Source organism: Chenopodium quinoa, unplaced genomic scaffold, assembly GCF_001683475.1.
Source record: "Chenopodium quinoa cultivar QQ74 unplaced genomic scaffold, ASM168347v1, whole genome shotgun sequence".
NCBI classification, from domain to species: Eukaryota; Viridiplantae; Streptophyta; class Magnoliopsida; order Caryophyllales; family Amaranthaceae; genus Chenopodium; species Chenopodium quinoa.
The window spans coordinates 8,729,557-8,751,398 of record NW_018743292.1 but is presented as its reverse complement, the minus strand read 5'-3'; the positions used below and the strand labels follow the sequence as shown (position 1 = coordinate 8,751,398).

Sequence of the window (21,842 nt, the reverse complement as noted above, 5' to 3'; positions counted from 1 at the left end):
AGGCATAATAAAACGTTGATCATGTAAAGTTTCTCTCAATGTTATGTTTGCATTTTATAAACTCATAAACATTATTTCTTGGTCCAATAGTTGATATGTAATTATGTTTGCAATTCTAATTGAGCTTTTCAATGAATTGTAATCATGAAAACATCATGCAAACATGCTTTCTTTCAATCACATGAACTCTCATTCACTTATGGAGTGAGTAAATCTAGTAATTTATGTATCTCCAATACTCACTTAGAGTTCAATATCTAGAATACATTCAAAACCTTTTGTATATTTTTTCACATGGAATTGTGTCTATAGAATTGCATTAGTATCGCGGATGATATTAAGCAATATACTTTATTAGAAACTAATAGAAATTTCTAGGTCATATACGTATCTTTGTATCATTTTTTAGGATTTTTAAACCTTTATAAATTTAAGGAATTTCAGCTCCATATATATATGTAAGTATTACATGCTCAATTTATTCATCATTCCTATAATCCAACTTCATGTATATAGGTATATAAACAAATTCAATCATACACAAATTAATATTTCTAAGTGTTAAAGACCAAAATTTGGAATTCAAGTCCTAAAATTGAAAAGGAGTATACATTTATAGAGTATTAGCTTGCGAGTTAATAATATTACACTACTTCCTTTACCATTTCATAGAAATCATATGTATATCATATCATAATCATTACTATCATCACAAACTGTAATTCATTAATCAAATCCTTTCTGATATGATTAACAAAATAATGGATTTGTCCTCAAGTTTGTTTTTAAAGTAATATTCAACATTGCATGTAAAGCCAAAGGGGTTGTATACTCGTATTATCGTAATTTAATTTGAGGTCAACTAGAAAAAAATCCACATAGTCAATTATATTAAAAATATGACATCATGCATATATTAGCAATCTCACTCGTTACAGAAATTAACAGAAATGTATATATAATGACACATGCATAATTACAACCATCATGTATAATAGATGTCAAGTTACTAAAAAAAAAAAAATAGATCTAGAGACATAATTTTATGACATATTTTGTTTATCATTATATTTCAATTAGATAATTTAAAGCAATGCTCACATAATATCAATATGTGATATCATACATAAATAATTGACAAATACATAGTAAAAAGTATGATTTGTCATGCATGTAAGGTAATTATCAAAGAGCTATCAAGTATTGGCGCAGATCCTCTTATGATCAGAGTGGAAAAACCATGCAGGCTTCTATTCTTACGGAATTTCTACCTAACGGTAGTTAGCTTGTATCTATGAATCAAATCTAAGATACCTGTCTAGTCCAGTGAGTAGAGACTCTCATATGAAAAAGAAAACACCCTCTTTTAGCTTAATGTGATAAAAATCAGTCTAAAATGAGATATCTATCTTTCTTTTCAAAGTTTGTAGGATGTTTGAACATGGAATTGCACAAATGTGTTGATGAATTACGATGTTTAATACGTGAGATGGCAAAAGAAGATGAAGAAGAGAGAATTTCGTTTATTAGTAATAAAACTAAGATTGATGCTATGGTTGTAGATGATGATCTTCTAAGAAAGAAAAAAACTAGAAAGAGGAAAAAGATTCCAAATTCGGATATTGATAAAACAACTCTTAGTGAAGAAAGCTTATTAGTGGGCAGTGATGATGCCAAATGTGAATCCTTGGTGTCAATTCCTTGACCAAAACAGACTAAAATAAAGTAGGCATTTTTGGAGATCATTCGGAGCGCCACGTAAGAAAATGTATTATTTCGACCAATAAGAAGAATGATTTGTATTTTATTTTTGAATTAACAAATTATGTCGCCACCTAGATAAAAATAACGAATTAAATTTGATATATCTATATAAAGTAGGCATTTTTGGAGAGCATTCGGAACGCCACGTAAGAAATATACTTATTTCGACCAATAAGAAGAAAGATTTGTATTTTGTTTTTTTGAATTAAAAAATTATGTCGCCACCTAAATAAAAGTAACGAATTAAATTTGATATATCTAAAATTTTAATGCCACGTAGATTATAATCCACGAATTAAATTATTTTAATGAAAAAAAATAAAGTAAAAATATATGAAAAAATAAATTTATTAATTCAATACTACAAGTATAAGAAATCCAAAAAAAAATATACTAAGAAATATTTAAATGATAAACATCTATAATAAAGTTTCATACCTATCATTATAAGATAAATTTTGATAGTATTTATGATAGGAAATACAAATTATTCGTTAATTATAATTAAATTAAAATTTGTGATACCTACCATTATAAATTGACACATCATACGACACAAACAAAATTTCGTATCAATAAAAAAACCCCATCAAGTGAATTTTGTGTTAGTACTTTTGTGTTAATTTTTGGTCATCAATGGCCGGGTAATTTATAGCTTAATTTTTAAAATTCTATGTTTAAATTAGTATTTCTAATTATTACTTACATTGTATTAATTTGGGATACTCAACGATTGTATGTTTATGTTTTATTTACTAAATAATGTTTATTTACATGCAGATCTAACACATCATACGACAAAAATAAAATTTCGTATGGATACAAAACCCCATCAAGAGAATTTTGTGTTAGTAATTTTGTGTTAGTTTTAGGTCATCAATGTCTTGGTAATTTTTAAAATCTTATTTTTAAAGTTATATTTGTAATTATTAGTTACAATGTATTTATTTAGGATACTTAACGATTATTTGTTTATGTAATGGCATACGATTAGATGTTGTATACTTAATATATGGATGACTTTGGTTATTTTTGGAGACGATGAAAAAATTTCAATGCATAGATTTGATTTTATATCGCAACAATTTTTAATTTATTGGTAAATATATTGATTTATTTTATGTAAATGTAAAGATTTAATTTATATCAATAATGAATAATGATTTAGGATTTAAATTATTAAAAATTTATCATTTCACATTAAAGATTTTATATAACGGAAAAAATATCATATTTACAATTTATTATATATAATAAATTCATTATAAATTATAGTAAAAAAAAATATTATACTTTTGTAATTTTGTCTGAAATTATTAAATACAATAAATCAAATAATTAAAAATCTTAGATGAAAAAACCGTGCATCGCACGGGCTTCCATCTAGTACTCTTATATAGTGAGACCAGCCAAACAACATAAAACAATTCGTGTGAATTCTTGAACAAATTAAGATGTATGTTAGGAAATAACACTTCATATGTTCAACCAAACAACCACTTATACCGAGTATTAAAATGTGTGAACTAAGTACTCTTAGAGAATAAGTAAAATTTAGGCTAATTATTATAGACTCAAAGATAAACAAATGAAAGATTGCATAAAGCAAAAAGAATTTTGTTTAAAATAAGACAATAGAATAGAAAAAGTCAATAATTGATCTAAACATATATAAATTATAACTAGTAAAGTTATATAAATAAAGCTATAAAGTTCAACAAAGATGATGGCATAGTGCAATTAAAACTATAAACAACTGAAAGTTAAGACTTGCAAGTTGCAAGTCTTGCAACCTAATTTAAATAACAAAACATTAAACTCATAAATAAGCTCCCATTTCTCTTTGTAGTGACTTATAGACAAAGCCACACACAACTGAAACAACTTATTGACGTTATTGCGCTTAAACAATTCAAGCACGAGGCATACAACGTAATTTCCTTCATTGTTTTGTAACGGAATAAAAGCCAACAATTTATTTAATTTATCTTAACAACCACCTAAATAATATGAGTTTGATTAGTTTCCCAATTTGAGAAAAAGAAACTTATGATTTATGATTTTTTTGTTGTAAGTGCATGTTTTGGCTTAATTTTTTGTAGGAAGATGAAGTACATCTTAGATGAAATTATTAGGTTCAACGTAGTGGGTCTGCTGCGAGTGCTACCGACTTTTAACCACAAGCTTGATTCACTATTTTTATTATACACCTTAGTAATACGAAAATAGGTTATAGTGTTACATAAGTATACTCAAAGTAGTATCATAAAGTATGGTTATAAATTACACATCACATCACTATAATGCGACATATCTCTTAGTTTTGCTCAAATAGAAAATACCTTTTGCACATTACCTGTTCGTTATTCATGTTGTTTCGAAGAATAATAAATTACTAGTAAATAAAACCTTCCTTAAATATTTGTCGTAAGTGCATGATTTGGAGGATTTACATCTTATAAGAGAATATGAGGTTCAACTTAGTGATTCTATTAAGTGCTACCAACTTTTTAGCTTGAGTTTGATTCTCATAAAGTTCTAGATCCACAACTTCTATTATACACCTTGGCATATTTGAAGATAGATTACGATATAACATATGTATACTCACAATCATATCTTATATACTATGATTATAACTCACATCACATCATTATTGGCCAACTTAAACCTTTCGCATCATTACCAATTAGTAGTTGAATGCGTATAGTTCATGTTGTTTTGAAGAATAATAAAACCCTTCCTTATACTTATATACACCAATACACCTCTAAATTATAAGAAATTTCCAAAGTTACCCTCACAATTAGGTAACTAGCTCACTCCTAAAGATCAATTCACCATCTTTCAAAAAAAAAAAAAAAAAGATCAATTCACCAACCCTTGATTACAATTTTTTTTTAAAAAGTAAAGTGATATTTCTTATGTAGGGTCCTCAACCCCTAGGAGCATTAGTATTTATGTGGAACTAGACGTCTGATAAGATGGAGCATCGTACCTTACTTTCATAGTCATAAGCACTAAACAACTAAGCATAAACCCACCACTAACTCACCATTATCAAATCATAAAGCAAGACAAAGCCTAATCTGTAATTTAAAAAGGAACAAGCATAACCATTTCTCCTCTTTCTATCCCAAGCTTCTCTCCTCTCTTTGCAAAACTAGCTACACCACCATCATCTAGTGTCCGAAATTGGGTTCTCAAGCCGTATTACTTCTTGTAAGATGTCTCGAACATTCATGGCTTTGAGGGAGCATGTTCTCACCAGAAAGAAGAGCCCAAAGGTTGCTGATGAAGCAATGTTTAGTAATGGGATAGGCACCATAATGCCTATATACGCCGATGAGGTTGAACATAATAGGCAGCCTTGGAATGGTTTATTGGTTTTTTATACCATTGTTCGCATCCCCTTTTCTATCCTTTCTTGCTTCTCTAAACGGCATGGAAATACAGCTGATAGAACGTGGGTTACAGGAGATACGATGAGAACATCAGAAATCGATCATCTTATGGTAAGTGACAGCATGCGCTATGCAATCTTGATGTAGTTTCCACCTTTTGTAGTAGTGAAGCTTGCTAGAGTTATTTCCTAGTCCAAGATAAAGCATACCAGCACATGTAATAACTTACCAGTATATGCACATATTTCAGCAGATAGTCATGAAAATAAGAAAATTTTCTGAAGCCTCTGTTAGCTTTTTTGTTGCAGAATTTAATTCTTGCAGTAATATAAATACAAACTCACTAGAGTTCCTATGACGGTTGTCTTTACACAAATAGTATTCCCCCCATTCCATATTATCTGATCACTCAACAAACTTCTATCATACTGTATTATACGCCACTTAAGATACCACACAAACTTAAACGGCAGTGAATATGGAACAGAGCGAGCAATAAAGTGTTACAAATTATGTCCTCCGTATCAAGAAAATAACGCGTTGTTCCATCCCAATTTGGAATCAGAATGACTACAGGTACAGTGCACAGAAAATCCTTCATATATTCAATTAAATGAGTTCAAAATTTAAGCAAACTGTCAAGAACGAACCCAATCATCAGCACTTATCAGGCAAAGTATTGGCAGATATGATTTATGCTGTTTTCCCCTGGACCCTGTGAGGATGACAGTTTAACTAAGACATGATTCCATGACCTGGAGCATCCACTACTCTTCTTTTAGATAAACATTAAAAAGTGCTTTAAGCTAAAGCTAAGATTCCTTAACTTAGAAACACAACATAAATTAGAGTAAGCATATGAATCATACCTCACTAGTGAACCGTGTAACCAGGATGTCCATGCCTTCATTAACAGATTCTCCTAATTTCTTATATGTGAAGATAAGCAAGAAATATCTACACTTCAATGTGCAAATATCTACAAACCCCTCGTTATAGCGTGTTCTTCGTTGCTTTGAGAAGAAAATATCTGATCAGTAAACATGTTAGAAAAAGAGTATTTTAAACAAGCAGAGCTGCAAAGCACAACAATTTGATGTGACAGATTGAACATATCATTGCTTTTGAGATACAAAAGAATATATGGAGAGGATGCTTCAGGTAAACTAGTGAACAGAAATCAATTGAGGGTTTAGCATTATGCATAAACTCATTTCCAAATTAATGTAACAAAATTATTCGTTTGCAAATGTTTTTAAGAGCAACCAGAGATGAGCATGTTATTTAAAAATTAGATAGATGCAACTTTGTATGTACATCTATACAGGAATAAAGACCTTGTCTCCTCCCATCCTCCGTTAAATGATAAAACAAAAGCACATAGAAACAATATCCACTTGTGATAGGTTCTGATATCCATTATAACAATATTCACTTGTGATAGGCACCTTAATTTAGAGTATTTCAAGCGATATTGAGTGTTCACAAGATTGAAAACAAGTCTCCCCTTTTCAAAACACCTTCTGTTGTTATACTTACAATGTAAATCCATAGAACAGGTCTAGCTTCCTGGTGATTTTAGGATAAGAAATCTCAGGAGTCAGCAGCCCTCCAACTGTGACCATAGAAGACTTCAACATGACAGAAAACGTAATTATGTACATCAAAATGCCATGCTGTAAGCTCCATAGAAGCTGTCTGCACATATATCTGATAAAATGTTATCTTAGCAAGCCTGTCCTGAAATAATCATCCTTTACAGTTACAGCCATTCACAGGTCACAAGGATAAGGGCTAATCTAACAGATAAGGCGAGCATGACAAAAACGTCCTAAAGCTCAAAGATGTAAATGATAGGGCAAAGTTCTAAACCAATCATTGCCCCTATGGAGGACAGTCCTCTAGTCCAGGCAATCATTGAGCTTTGGCTGTGTTGCCATAGTATTATTATCAGTGTTTCATCTCTTCACTTTTCCACCGTAAAATTAAACGATAAAAAGTTCAGATGGTGGGGAGAGATGTGTAGTTTCAACATCCATTTTTTTTCCCCTTTTACACCTTTTTATTTCTAGGCTGCTAGCCAATATAATTACTTTATTTATCCTGATTAACTCAAGCAACACAGATAAAATTCATAGCAACATAATAAATAGATGAAAAAAAAAACATTTCTCCAGACTACCATCATTCAGATATCCTCACTCCAGCGAGGAGCAAAGCTAACTCTTACAGCATTTTCCAATTACAGGTATGCGCTCTACACGCCAAAACAAGGTAGCCAGTGGAAAATCCATAATTTACTCCATTGATGCAGTTGAAATTATTTTCAATGAAGGTTAACTTTCTGCCATATTATACAGTGGGGTTCAAACTTCAAACAGTCTAGAATTGCACCAAGCATATCCTAAAGCCTTTTGAAAAAAGCAAATAAGTTAAAAATTAAAAGCAAACTCAAGGTACAATAGCACTAAGCAAACTGAGGTTCCATCGAAAAGCACTGAGACATTGCAAGGCAACTTTCAAAGCTTTGATTCTTCTACCTTTCTCTTTAAAGGGTGATTTTACTAATGTTAAACCTGATACCCTTCTTTACTTCAAATCATAAGAAACATGTCCGAAAACGACAGAATTAATAAAGTAAATCATCAAGTATCAGTGGCAACCAAAAGAGCCTTAAGTATGATCATTTCTACTTCTTTCTTGCCTTCCTTTTGAAGAACGGTATTGAAAGGGGATAGGGATACCTAAACATCCACTCTTCAGTCTCCACCAAAAAGAGGCAAGAAATAAACAAGTGGAACCTTTATGAGAAACACCTGATTGATCTGTACTTACCTTGAAATATCATAAGGAAATTCCACAATGATGCCATATCTTAACTGAGAAGCCATAACAATATTATAAATTTAAAGTTAATAACATACACATTATTAATGCAGACTTCCAAAATAATAAACATACAAGAAAATATGCAATTGCAACTGCTTGTTTATAAGACAACAAATGAAAACAGCTATTATACAAGGTCAGAAGTTGTCCTAGCATAGTGAACATTTGGTTATAATAATAAAATAAATAAATAAAATACACATTTAGTTACAAGGAGTGGCATATTAACTTATAAGTGTCGTACCTTAAAACAACTAAACATAAACTACAATAGCAGGAACAACTCTGATTTCTGAATAGCAGCATGTTCAGAATCGGCAGATTGATTGTTAAAAATTGCAAAATGTACTCCCTCCATGGCTCTGAGATTGCCCCAGCCCCTGTATGATCACCAATTTACTCTCACATACACTACTTTTAGTCCAATTAATTTTCTGTTACAAATTCTACCCAACCAAAACTTAAAAAACAACCGTACTCCAATGGGGCAATCTTAGAGTGACAGATGGAGTATAGCCCTATAATATAGGTTCAAAAGATCCATATTACTCAGGACTGTCGGGAGTTCCTCAATCTTGTAGCCCACAGAACAGGGGGTTACATCATATTCTTTGGAAGAGGACAACAGATACCCTAAAAAGATACACCGTAAATGGCAAGAGTTCCAGCTGCTATAACATGGTCCTTAGTTTTTCCCCTACGCAATTCCAAACATCTAATAGATAGTGAAAGCACGCATTAGTTCTCAAGAGTGAGAAAATAGAAAAACGTATATTTTCACAGATATGTGGACACACACACACTACACAATTCTCAGCATCTACCAGATAGTGAAAACCTGTATTAGTTCTCAAGAGTATAAAAAAAGAGAAACATATATGTTCGTAGACAAGTGGACACAAATCACTCACAAATGCAGAAACACAAACACAGAGCCATATATTCTAAGAGATAGTGAAAAAGGAAATGCCCACTGCCAAAATCAGCTTTGTGATTGAAATAAAAATCCTCTCCGAAGAACATATATATGTGTATCTTAAATTTATTGGACTGTAATATGGGAGAGAGTAGGAGTAACTATAAGCGACTTGAGCTACCAGTAATTAGGGATCACCCTCTACAAGACTCCAAGGTCAAAGCACAATGGAATATGGCATGATTAAGAAAGTAAGCTATATTGAAAACAAACATACCTTTATACTATGTGCATCTGAAGCTCATCCAATTAATATAGAAGCAAAAAATTTCTTGGACATAAATAAAAACCCACTCCAGAACAGATACAACCACCAGGAGAAAACCAATTTATGAATCCAGATCAAGGAGCAGGAGCATATAGGTTTCAGCTAAAGAAACAATCAGCCACACGCTCGGTTATCTGGAGTGCATATATAACAATACCACCTTCCAGCTCTAGCTATGCAAATCTTCAAAAGCTAATAATGCATTTAGCCAGTTATCAATCTTCCAATTTCACAACTCAAAGCACTAGTTCCTAGTATACATACATTAAAAAAGCAATGAAGACATCTCAAAAAGGAATGCACAATCAATAAGAGCAAAGTGCTAGGGTTGAGCTACAGCTCGATGAGGCTTGGGAGCACAAGAATTTCCACGTTGATAGAAGATTTGAAAAAGAGAAACTGCTTCTGATGCCCTTATTCCACCAGTACATTTAAAACCACTTATTCCAGCATTATTTGATTGTGAGCAGCTGGTTGCATGCAGTGAAAGAATTGAACCACATCCTCCAAACTTTTCATTTCTACATCCGTAATACACTTCCTTTATTCCAAGATATGAAAAGGCACTTGCACACATTATGCATGGCTCACATGTTACATAGAGGACACACTCTGATATTCTTTTAGCAACTTCAGATTGCGACATACCATCTCTTTGCCATTTCTGTAGAAGGCTATTGACAGCTTCTCTTTATGCCTTGTAGCATCTCGTGTCTCATTAGTACGATTACTGCCTGCTGCAATGACCTTCCTATTCTCGACAATTACACAACCAACAGGTACTTCAAGTCTGCGAAGAGCAACTTTGGCTTCCTGTATTGCCAGCTCCATAAATGCATCAGAGTTGATAGGATCTTCAGGCTCAACCAAAGCCATCATCCGTGGGTCATGTAAGATCCAGTTCTGATTATTACAGCTCCAAGATGACAGCGGATAAAGCAAGGAGCTCTTTGGTCAAGAAGGGAAATCCAATTACAGGAACTTGATTCCTCATGAAAAGGAGACAAGGCGTTAAGCTTCTGGATCCAAAGAAAAACACATGAGAAAGAAAGTACCAATATCAGCATCCCAAAAACCACAAATAAAAAAACAAACTAGCTAGACCAGGGACCAAAAAATGAAGAGCAATAATACATTAAAGAACATATCTTTCTTTGATAACTAATGTCAAGCATAAGGCACATTTGAGGGGGAAAAAAAAAAACCCCAAAAACTCTGCCTGTTCATCTTTTCTATATTATATTTACATTAGAAAATGACCAAACAGTATACAGAGATCTGTAGCCAATTGTTCCTCTATTGCCTGGCCCTATTCCACGTTATCTTCATCTATCAAGTGGCAAAATTTTCAGTCATCCAGACACAATTGACCATTAAAGGTTGCTCTCTCACAAGGATCGTCTTATTAAAATAGCTCTACACGCTCATCCATAGGGGGTCAGCTTCTGCATCCGGAATTCTCCATTGAGTCTTATGTGTTCATCTTAATTGTTTCAGGAAGAGCTACAAATATCACTTGACAAGTGATAATATGGCTGTATAATTTCCTCTTATACAAGGAACGACTAATTCTCTGAAGCATCTAAGCAGCTAGTTATTACCTAGCGCTAGCCGCTATGTGATCTTGTTTGGAAGGTGATGAACCTCTAACCTAGCCATCACAGATTCTTCACCAAATTATAACTCCTTGTATTTTAAATTAAATCAAGTAAGAAGCATCATAAACATCAGTAGGCAATGGGATAAATGCTTGCAAATGCACCTATGGTGCAGCATATCCCACCATTCAGTTCATCGGTCTCAATGTCTCATACTGATGTTGAATAGTCATGCTAACTAGATTGTTGTTGGATACTGTCATGTGGCCCGTGCTTAATTGAACTGGAGAACAGCCATGCTTAATCAAACTGCTGTATACTGCCATGTTAATAAACTAGAGAACAACGACGCCAATAAAAAACCATGGATACTCATTCCTAAGAACCATCTACCAGGGGCACTTATTTCTAATTTATATAGCTTAGTCCTCCACTTCGAGTTAAAGTTACACCTAATGCAGATCAGCCCTTGTCGCAGGGGCGACTAGAGGTAAACAAGTAAGATAACATTTCCTTCAATGCCCAAAAGAGGTTCCTACTACGGCGAGGTGAAGGACATTGGATATATACAGACATAATCAAGCGATTGTTTCCAATCGACCCTTTCATAACCCATGTGCTAATTCACACTAAGAAGATAAATTCCAAAAAGAACATTCTTAATCTGTCCACACCCCTCTTGCCCTCTAACTCTCTGATCACGAATATTGTCAAACTTCGGTGCCAATTGCAATTGATGCAAGGGCTTCTCATTGTATTAAACGTCGCAACTATTTAAAAACGGAGGAGGTATAATGGCAACACAATGTAACAAAATAAGTTGTTCGTTTAACAAGTACTAAAAGTTACAGAAATGCTTGTATATAAACTCACAGATTGAAATTAAACAAATATCTAACCAAATAAGCTAATACAGTACTACTATATACAGTTGATTTATTACAACTTTCATTCACACCATTATATAATGTGTAAATAATCAACCTAAAAACGAAATTCAAAACCTTCACATTCTAATCAAAGACAATAAAAGGCAAAAGAATTACCAACTTACCAAGTAAACTATTAGTCTTTGATATAAACGTATAAAATGATGCGTTGTTCATAAAATGTAGAACTTACCTTGCATTAAATCGGGCTTTCTTATCAAATGATCTCCGATTCTCAATTTTCTGGCAATGAACTGCAGAAGAGGTCTAATTTTTCTGAGAGTAAAAATTAGAATTAAGCGTTTAGAATTTGGAAAGAGAGGGGAGACCGGTCGGGTTTTTTGGTTGGGTTTGACATGGATTTTGGGCAAAAAAACAAGCTAGACTTTTGGACCAAAATTTTGTGTTTTCCTATGTAGTCGGGTTGGCCACTTAAGTCGGGATTTCTTATCAAATATCATACGATGTAATGGATTGATTTAGTGACTAGTATATGACAATTATGTAGGCGTTGTTTAGCTTATCACTTAAGAAATTGATGTAATACTTAATAATTTAAAAGAATGATGTAGAAAGTTACGGGTTGTTTGGAATATAAGAATGGGAGTTTAGGGATTAAAATGTGGGAATAGGATTGGGAATTGATTGTTGGAAATATATAAAAATATGACAATACTTTGTTTGGGTATTGGATGGGAATAGATGGGGAATAAATAACAAAAATATAATATTACCCTTACTAATCTTTCTCCTCCATTCTTTTCATTAATGGCAAAAATGTCATTTTTCACTTATTCCCATTCCCACCCATTTATTACCTACCCTCCCTAGGAAACAAATAGAGGTGGGCACCGTGCCATGTCGGGCCACTGTGGGCCGTGCCTAGTGGTGGCTCGTGCCGGGCCGTGCCGTGCCAGACCACCATTTGGCACACCCCAGCCCACGGCACTGCACGACCCACGTGCCTGGCGTGCCGTGCCATGCCATGTAGCGGGCCGCCCCGATTTTTTATATTTATTAATTTTTTTTTTAAATTGATATATATTTTTTTTGAACAACTTTTAAAATGAGTATATTTAAATAATTTTATTATTATGTTTATGTTTTTGTATTATTATATTATTATTGTTCTTTTTATTATTATAGTTCTTTTACTCTTTATTATTTATGTTATTTTTATTATTAATTTATTATAATTAATTTTATTTTTTATTATTATACATATTTATTATTATTTAGCAAAAAGGAACAATCCATATAATTATAAAATTTACGAGTGCGATAACACAAAAATTGATGAATAACTTATTTAATTTTATTATACGCCAGTACGATAAATCGATAATACAATAATTTATAATGATAAAAATCGTACAATAATAGATGAATAACTTAACTTTATAGCTTATTCTATTATATAGGGTTCAATTATACAAAAATTAGCTATAATTAATAGTATGTAATAATCTAATTATTCTTCCTCGTATTCGTCTTCTTCTTCTTATTATTCAAGTTCATCGGCCAATTGAATTGATTGAGAACTAGTAGAACCCGACGTTTCTTCGTCGTCGTCGTTTTCTGCATAAGTACGATCTTGGCAGCAAGTTTCGGCATCCAACACTAGTAGAAAAATATAAAAGGGCACCGATTCAAAACCCCCATATAGCACCGGTTTTGAACCGGTGTAGATTTGAGGATGCCAAAAAAAAAACTTTAGCACCGGTTCAAAACCGGTGCCTTTAATGCCCCAAAAAAATTAAAGAAAACAATTGGCACCGGTTCGGTTCAAAACCGGTGCCCTTAATGCCCCAAAAAATTAAAATTAATTTTTTTTTTCTTTTTTGCATTTTTTTCACTTAAATTGATATAGAAACACTAACATATATATAAAGTTACATATTTTCATTAAAAAAGGCTGTAATATTACAATTTTCGTCCAAAAAAATAAAATAAAATAAAATACAAAGTCACACACAAATAAATTGAAAAGAAAAAACTTGGGGATTCTAAAATATGCTTGATTCACAGCAGCTAAGCACACAAAAGTAGCCCAATCTAATGCCCTTCCACAATGCTTGATTGTGATTCAATCAAGTGGCTTTTACAACCCCAAATTACATTATCCTGCAAGAACAAGTCTTCCCATTTTGACAAACTCGTCATCTGATTCGCCATGTTCACTGCAATTTAATTTGGTAGATGTAAGTAAAAAGCAATGGGATAGGACATAATTGTGCACACAACAGAAGTTAGTAACATCGAAAAAGATATGTTTCCATTGTCGGTCCATACAACAGATGCATTATAGGATAAATGAAAACTCCACAAAAGTATACTCATTATAAAATAAATAACAAAACTTTAATTGAAAAAAAAAAACACAATAAACAAGGTGCAAGAAAAGATAAAGTTTGAACAGAAATAGAGAAACATATCTATTGCTGCTGTCAGTAAGACCGACATGATCAAAAGCAAAAATCAAGCCAATCAAATCTATCTAGTATCCACACTGATGATTGCTTCTTTACTTTGTATAGGCACTATAGGGTATTGCCAGAAAGTTGAAGTAAGGAAGATACAATCTATACTTAAAGCACATTTCAAATCAACTACATTAGTATTAAAACCAAAGCAAGCAGTGAGGAGGTCTTTGAGATTAGGTGGAAAGAGACACATTCTTATTGATGATGGCTGTGAATTCTGATTCTCTACCAGCTTTACAGATCCAAAATTTTGCAAGGATGAGTGAGAAATTTTTATACACCCACGTTTGTCTTAACAAAGGGTAAAAACCCATTTCTTTATCATAAATCATATTCAGAATCAAATTGGGCCACGCTGATTCCCAGAAATGAAATCATAGAATCTCCTTATCAGAAAGTAATCAAATGTAGCACATGATCAATACCATGTCAACTTATTCCTTAAGCATTACAAAGTATATCTAGAAAGGAATCAAAAATTAGTCATCACTGTTTTGCCCACAATCCTCCCAAGTAAATAGCCAGTATGAACACTAGCAACTTATTACAACTTTGTCAAATTACTAATGCTAAAATAGCATTTGCACTATCATGTTAAAAATTATTTTCCATGGATAATCAAACTTGTTCACATGCAATTATAAGGCGTCCCTGAATCAAGACAAAGAGCTTCCTAACTCCTAAGCATCACAGATGACAGATTTATATCATGTCTGGAGTATAAGATGTTAAACAGAAAACATTCAAATATTCAATGTAATAAAAGGTTCTACTACATCGATTAAGCATAAATTTTCCAACCTCTAGTCAAAATTAAGTACATAAATGTAATTACTTAACTATGCTTATCTTCCTACAAGACTGTAAGCTAGTTGGTCTTTGTGATCAAGGGGAACAACTCTTTTTCTATAGTACTAGGCTAAAGGGGTCTCAAACTCATACAGGTTACACTGATAGCATCCAAACACCCCCCTCCCTTTCAATAAGTTAATAAACACATATACTATAAGAATTGTTCAATAATGAATACTACTATGTCCTACAAAGGTTGGCAACATGTAAAAAAATGCAGATATAACTTTACAACATTTACACCTCATATATACATTACTTGCTATAGGATTGATGCAAATTCCACTTGGATCAAAATCAGAAGAATAATCCATTATTAAGGCCAAACCGAAATGAATTCATCAGAAAAAGCCAAACCCAAAACTAATTCATAAAAAAAAGGTTAAAACTTGTGATTTTATCAATTTATATGCATGACATGTACTACTCCGTATATGTTACGAGTAATGTTAATTCAAAAATTCGCAAAATTCATCATCATTCCTCAACAAAAACCTCACTTCACTCATCAACATTCATCAACAGAAAACGTAAATTTCAACAACATTCATCGACAATAATCCAGCAACAAAAATCCAGCCCGCCAGCAACGTATGCTAGTATACAACATGAATCGTTCATCCGCCACTTAAACATGCTTCTTAGTATAGAATTAAAATAAATTTAGTTAAATAACAGAGAAGTTAGGGTTTCAGAAATCTACCAAAAAATGTCAGCAAGCAAGTTCATTTCGAACAGGAAGACTCTATTGGAGCTTTTTTCAGGACCTTTCACGAGCTAGCAACAATCTAACTTTAGAGATAATAGAGAGAGGCAGGAGGAAAGGGAGAGTGAACCTCACAATTGAACTACGAGCACCACCCTATAGCACCGAAACCACCCACCCCTACCCACCACCACTAGCACCACCCTATAGTACCGAAACCACCCACCCCTACCCACCACCACTAGCACCACCCTATAGCACCGAAACCACCCACCTCTACCACCCAGCAACACCGAAACAACCTAGCAACCACAAAACCACCACCTTAACCACCACACCCACCACCGTACCCACGAAACCACCACCGCAACCACGAAACCACCACCGCACCCACGAACCCACCACCACTAGCACCGACCACAGTCACCATAATCACAAATAAATAAATAAAAATCAGAAATCCTATCATCTCACATTCTCACCATTAAATTCAATCAAAATTTCAATTGTTCATCATTAAACAAAAAAAAAAATCATAAAACCTAGATTTCAAATCAAAGAGCACATACCTTCGTGAAGAAATCCACCACCACTGCAAAAGATCCGGCGCCAGCGAAGAAATAGACCAGTGCGGCGGTGGTGGAGAAAGGAGAGAGATAGAAGAGAGAAGAGAAAGATCTAGTTGAGGAGAGAGGAGAGAGGAGAGAGAAGAAATAAGAGAGAGATAAAACGAGACTGAGGAAATAGAAAGAAAAAAGAGGGGAAAGAGAAAAAAGGAAAAGAAGAAATTCGCACCGGTTTGGTTTGAACCGGTGCGATTACTCTTTCCCTCTATTTTTTTTTTTAAAAATTCGCACCGGTTTGAACCGGTGCTAATAACATCATTTCGCGTCGATTTGGTTTGAATCGGTTGTACGCATGGTATATCTTTCACTCTCTATTTTTATTTTTTTATTAGACTAGTGCTAATAACTAGGATCTCTTAACAGCCGATCATTCACCATTTTGAAGTCACTTTGACACTGCTTCCACGAATGAGCCTCGAAGCAAGCACCATAGGTGTCAATGTCGGAAGGTCTTAGGCCGAGCCATTTGATGTTGACAGTGCTGTCCTGACTCACTCCTGCATCTCTATACTCCTTTGAAATATCCAACTTGTAGTGGGTAAGGAGCTCATTGGGAGGCGTATCAAGGAAGGAAAGGAAGTCAAGGTTGTGGTTATCTAGATCGGTGACAACAATAAAGGTCAAGCCAGGCACACATTGGGCGAGTTTTCTGAGGAAGCAATAGCTGGTCGTGTCCCAACCGACCCTAACAACCACGTAATCATTTAAATGTTTGGCAACATAATGCAGGAGCTCCCTCCATATGTGGTCATTAACAGCCAAAAGAATGCGCTTACAGTTGGTGGTTATGTTCACAAGGTCGGCTACACAGGGGATAAGGCCACCAACCCAAAGGGTCTTGGTTCTGGTGTTATACCCCTTGATGTGGCCAGCGACCTCCAAATATGATTGAAAATTCACATCATATAGTGAAGTAGGTCTCTTGTCAAGGTTGAAGTCAACATCAGCATCTTCAACATCACCCTAACAAGGACAGCTCTCCCAGTCATCATCGTTAATGTTCTGTTGCTTGGTAGTAGGCTCCTTATCCATCATCACAATGTCGTGATTTGATGCAGCAACTTTCTCCAATAAATAAGCCTTGACAACTGGTTCTCTGCTACCCATTATTGCAAGCAGGTGATCAGACGCTAAAAATTGGAACGATGTGCCTTCATTGACTGGTCTTATGGATATCTCAATAGGGCTCATCTTCAACAAAGCCTCCATCATATCTGCAAGTTCTGTAACGTCTCTGCTGCTACTGCTACCGCCGACCACATCTCCCATCTGTGGTTCTCCTCTATGACTTGCGATCATTCTTACTCTTGATTGTGAGGGAAGCTCGGGTTCGATTTCAGCGGAGTACGGGCCAACGGGATCGGGTTCTAAACTACCTAAACACATCAAACATAACAAGCAACTAAATTAAATTAAGATCCATCAAAATTTACGAAGGAAAACTAAGAATATTGAAAAGAAAAAGGGAAAAAAAACTCACGGTTTGAGGAGAGAGGAGAGGAGAATGGAAGAAGAAACTAAAAGAAAATTAACAAACTAAAACTAATCTAATGACTAACTCCCGTAAAACTACTACTACCTCCCTTATATAAGAAAAGTCAAATCCACCCAATCCCACTCAAACTAAAAGTATTATAAAACAATCAAAAACTGACAAAACCTATCCTAAAAGCTAATACAAGAAGATAATTTTTGCTCCTACTATCTCATCATTCTGCCAACATTTGAAGACCGACTTAACTATACTTGCAGCATACTCGCCCGATCGGGCCGGCTAATTCACGCCCAGCTGACTTTTGATTTCGGGTCTTTTCCACTTGGGCCGCCAATAACTTAACCTTTATCTTGTAATCCGTGGCCTTATTGCTTGGTCCATAATAATATATAACTTGTAAAATCTTGGACCTTCTCACGTATCAAACTCTTAATCACTGAACTAAATTTATTTAGTACGGTCTTGAGCTTTAAATACTCGTTCATAAAATACGATCCGACTCTAATATTTTTGTAGTGGCTCAATAAGCTCGGGATTATAATTTTGCAAATTCCTACAAAATAATATCAACTCTACAAAAACACTAGAAAGCGTATATTAGTAATTAAAATAGCTCCGCATAGCTCAAATAAGCACAAATATGACCGTGGGGCGGGGAATAAAAATATATATAAAATAAACTCATCACCGGTGCGATTACTCTTTCCCTCAATCCCGCCTATTTTTTTTGGCACCGGTTTTTAAAAACCGGTGTGCATTTTGCGGTGCATTTATGTTTTTTTACTAGTGCAACCAATCCTTGAAACAAACACACATTTTAATTGGTGTTTCGGGTTTTAGTCTTGTTCTTCTATCGTCTAAAACCCTTCCAGACGCACTAAAAGCTCTTTCGGAGGCAACGGAGGAGACTTGAATAACAAAAATATCACGAGTCATTGCCGCCAAAATTGGATGTTTCGTGCTTTGTGCTTTCCACCAATCAAGGATGTCGAGGTCGTACTTCTCTTCGTCATCCATGTCTTTCATGAAGTCGTAACTTAAGTACATTTGCAACGCCGAAACATCGCTTTGTGTTCTCCTAGATGATGATTCACTACCTGAAAACTTAGACATCATGTTAGCAGCTTGTGCAAATAAACCTTTAACCCTTTTACTTACATTTTTGGATGATTGAGAAGGAGCAAATTGAGTCACAGTTCCATATTTAGATTCATAAACTCTATATAAGGCAAAAAATTTGATTGGTCACATTAGTTTTATAAGATTCAACATCATCTTCAAAATTCATGCATTGAAAATAAATATCAATTAATAAAAATGTGTCATCATACTTTTGCCTTGGATCTAATATAGAAGCAAAAATATAAATCATAGGAATAGTAGTGTAATATTTACGCCATTTTTCCTCCATTGATGAAAGATATCCATCATAATCGTGTTGTAATCGGTGTTCATCGAAAAGTTGTGCAAGTAAACATGCATTGCTAAGAAAAGAATGAGCACAAAGATTGAAAAACAATCTGTCATACTATATAATAATTGTAAAAACTGCATATATTTTTCACAATGAGACCAATCATCATCTAGTAAAGCAAATTGTGGAAATTTTTTATTATAAAAAATTGTTAATGGAGCCTTGTACTCGATTTCCCTACTCAACATTTCATAGGTAGAGTTCCACCTAGTTGCACAATCCGTTGATATTTTAATAGCCTTTATCCTTTGTTGCCTACAAAAAGCTTTCCATTCCTGAAATCTCATGTTAGAGTTGTTAATAGACATAATAGCATTTCTAATTTTGTGATAAAATGGACCAATTGCTTGTGTTCCATCATTCACACACAAGTTAAGAACATGACAAATGCATCTAATATGAAGTGCATCTCCATCTAATATTACATCGGTCAATTGTGCTTTAACTAAATTTGCACTAAATTTCATAGAAGTTGCATTATCAAAAGTCATATACATGATTTTGGGCCAAGATTATATGCATCAATAGCTTGCATTAAATAATATTAAGACCGGTGTTGGGGTATTCAAGCATTTCAAAATGGTTAATGCATTTTTGTAATAACCAATCAGTATTCAACCAATGACAAGTCACACACAAATAGTGATATCCGTAACCACTATCCCATGCGTCAGCAGTCAAAGAAACTCTACAAGTAAGATTACTTAATTCATCATATAACTTCAATTTGTACTCTAGAAAAGATTTCATGGCAGCCGAAAGGACAGTTTTTCTAGAGATTTTTTTTGTGTTGGGGTTGTAGTGCTCGGTTAATGTAATTGTTAAAGGGATCATTTTCGACAAAAACAAAAGGTTGTTCGGCATGTACTAACATTCTCCCAAGTTCATCTCTATCTCTCTCATAATTGTAAGTGAAGCCATGTGGATGGAATTGAGAAATTTTGGGTTGAGTTGGATCACTAGATGGACCACCACATTTTTTTACATGTCTACTAAGGTGTCCCGTCCCTCCCTTGGTTTCGGTCGAGTAAATTTTGTTACATGTCTTACACTTGGCTTTGGTTCCATCTCTACTTAATTGAAAATATCCCCAAACATTACTCTTTCTGTTGGCATTGGCAAGTTTCTCTTCGGTACACCATTCTAATGTGTTTGGAATTTGGGTAGACTGTTCACTTGACCCGTTGTCATTTGATTGGCTACCTTGGGTAGTTTGATAAGAAAATTCATGTGTGTGAGCCGTATAAATGAGGTGAGAATTGGTTTAGTTGAAATCCCGAACTAGACATATTCCAAGGAGACATATTGTCAAACTGTTCGAATCCTCCCATGGTTTGGGGATGGAAGAAGGGGGTGGAAGTGTTCGGATTGGGCATGTTAGGGGGGGCATTGAAGTGTTTGGATTTGGTGATTCCTTACTAGTACTAGTACGTTTTGACTTGGCTTTCTTAGAGGATAAAGAAGGGTTCGGGTTTAATGCCATGATTAATAATAATAACAATAATAATATCAACAATTATAATAATACAAATAATAATAACAATAATAAATAATAATAATACAAATAATAATAACAATAACAATAATAATAACAACAATAGTAACAATAATAATAGTGACAATAACAAAATTCTAACAATAAGTATAACAATAATTATAACTAATAATAACAATAATTATAATTAATAATAACAATAATAATAATAATAATAATAATAATATATAAATTAGTAATAACAACAACAAAGATGAGTTAGATCTTACAACAACGTTTCGATTGCTTTCCACTAATTAATTTTCCGAACTTATAAATTTTTTTTTAATTAATTTTTATAATTGAGAAAATTAAAGATTATATGATTTTTTTTGAAAAATAGAGATTATAAGAGAGTAGGAATTAGAGAATAAAAGAATTAGAGAATAAGAGATTTGAGAATAGATGAGTTGATGAATTGTGGAAAACAATGGATGAAGAAGTGAAGTATTTATAGGAAAATTGATGAATTAGCCGTTAGAGAAATATGGAATTATAGCTGTTAATGGATGTTGGAATATAGCCCTTTATGGCGGTTTGAAGTAGCGAAAATTAGCCGTTTGCACGAGTCATGCTTGGCGGACCGCGTGCCGTGCTTGGCCGTGCCTCTGGCGGGCTCGTGTCGGGCCGTGCCACCACCGTGCTGTGCTCGTGCCGCCCACAAGCCAGCACGGTCCATGCCCACCTCTACACGGCCCATGCCCACCTCTAGTAATAAATTGGTGGGAATTCACCCCATTATTCCCAAATCCCATTTCTTCTTTATTCCCAATCCCATTTAACACACAAGAGATTTTTTTTTTATTTGGGATTAAAAGTCCCATTCCCACCCTCCCTGAATTCC

The 21,842-nt window shown here is 34.0% G+C and overlaps 1 protein-coding gene and 1 pseudogene across 1 annotated transcript; one reads left to right on the top strand and one right to left on the bottom strand.

Annotated features, from left to right (window-relative positions):
* Positions 1-4,991: 4,991 nt before the first annotated feature.
* On the top strand, positions 4,992-5,315 carry LOC110735908. The gene has a single exon (XM_021916085.1). The coding sequence runs from the start codon at positions 4,992-4,994 to the stop codon at positions 5,313-5,315; it is 324 nt and encodes a 107-aa protein (XP_021771777.1).
* A 30-nt stretch (positions 5,316-5,345) lies between these two features.
* Positions 5,346-12,278, bottom strand: LOC110736880 (annotated as a pseudogene).
* Positions 12,279-21,842: the final 9,564 nt, after the last annotated feature.

Coding starts and splice junctions, on each gene's coding strand:
- LOC110735908 (XM_021916085.1), top strand. CDS start 4,992: ATGTCTCGAACATTCATGGCTTTGAGGGAGCATGTTCTCACCAGAAAG.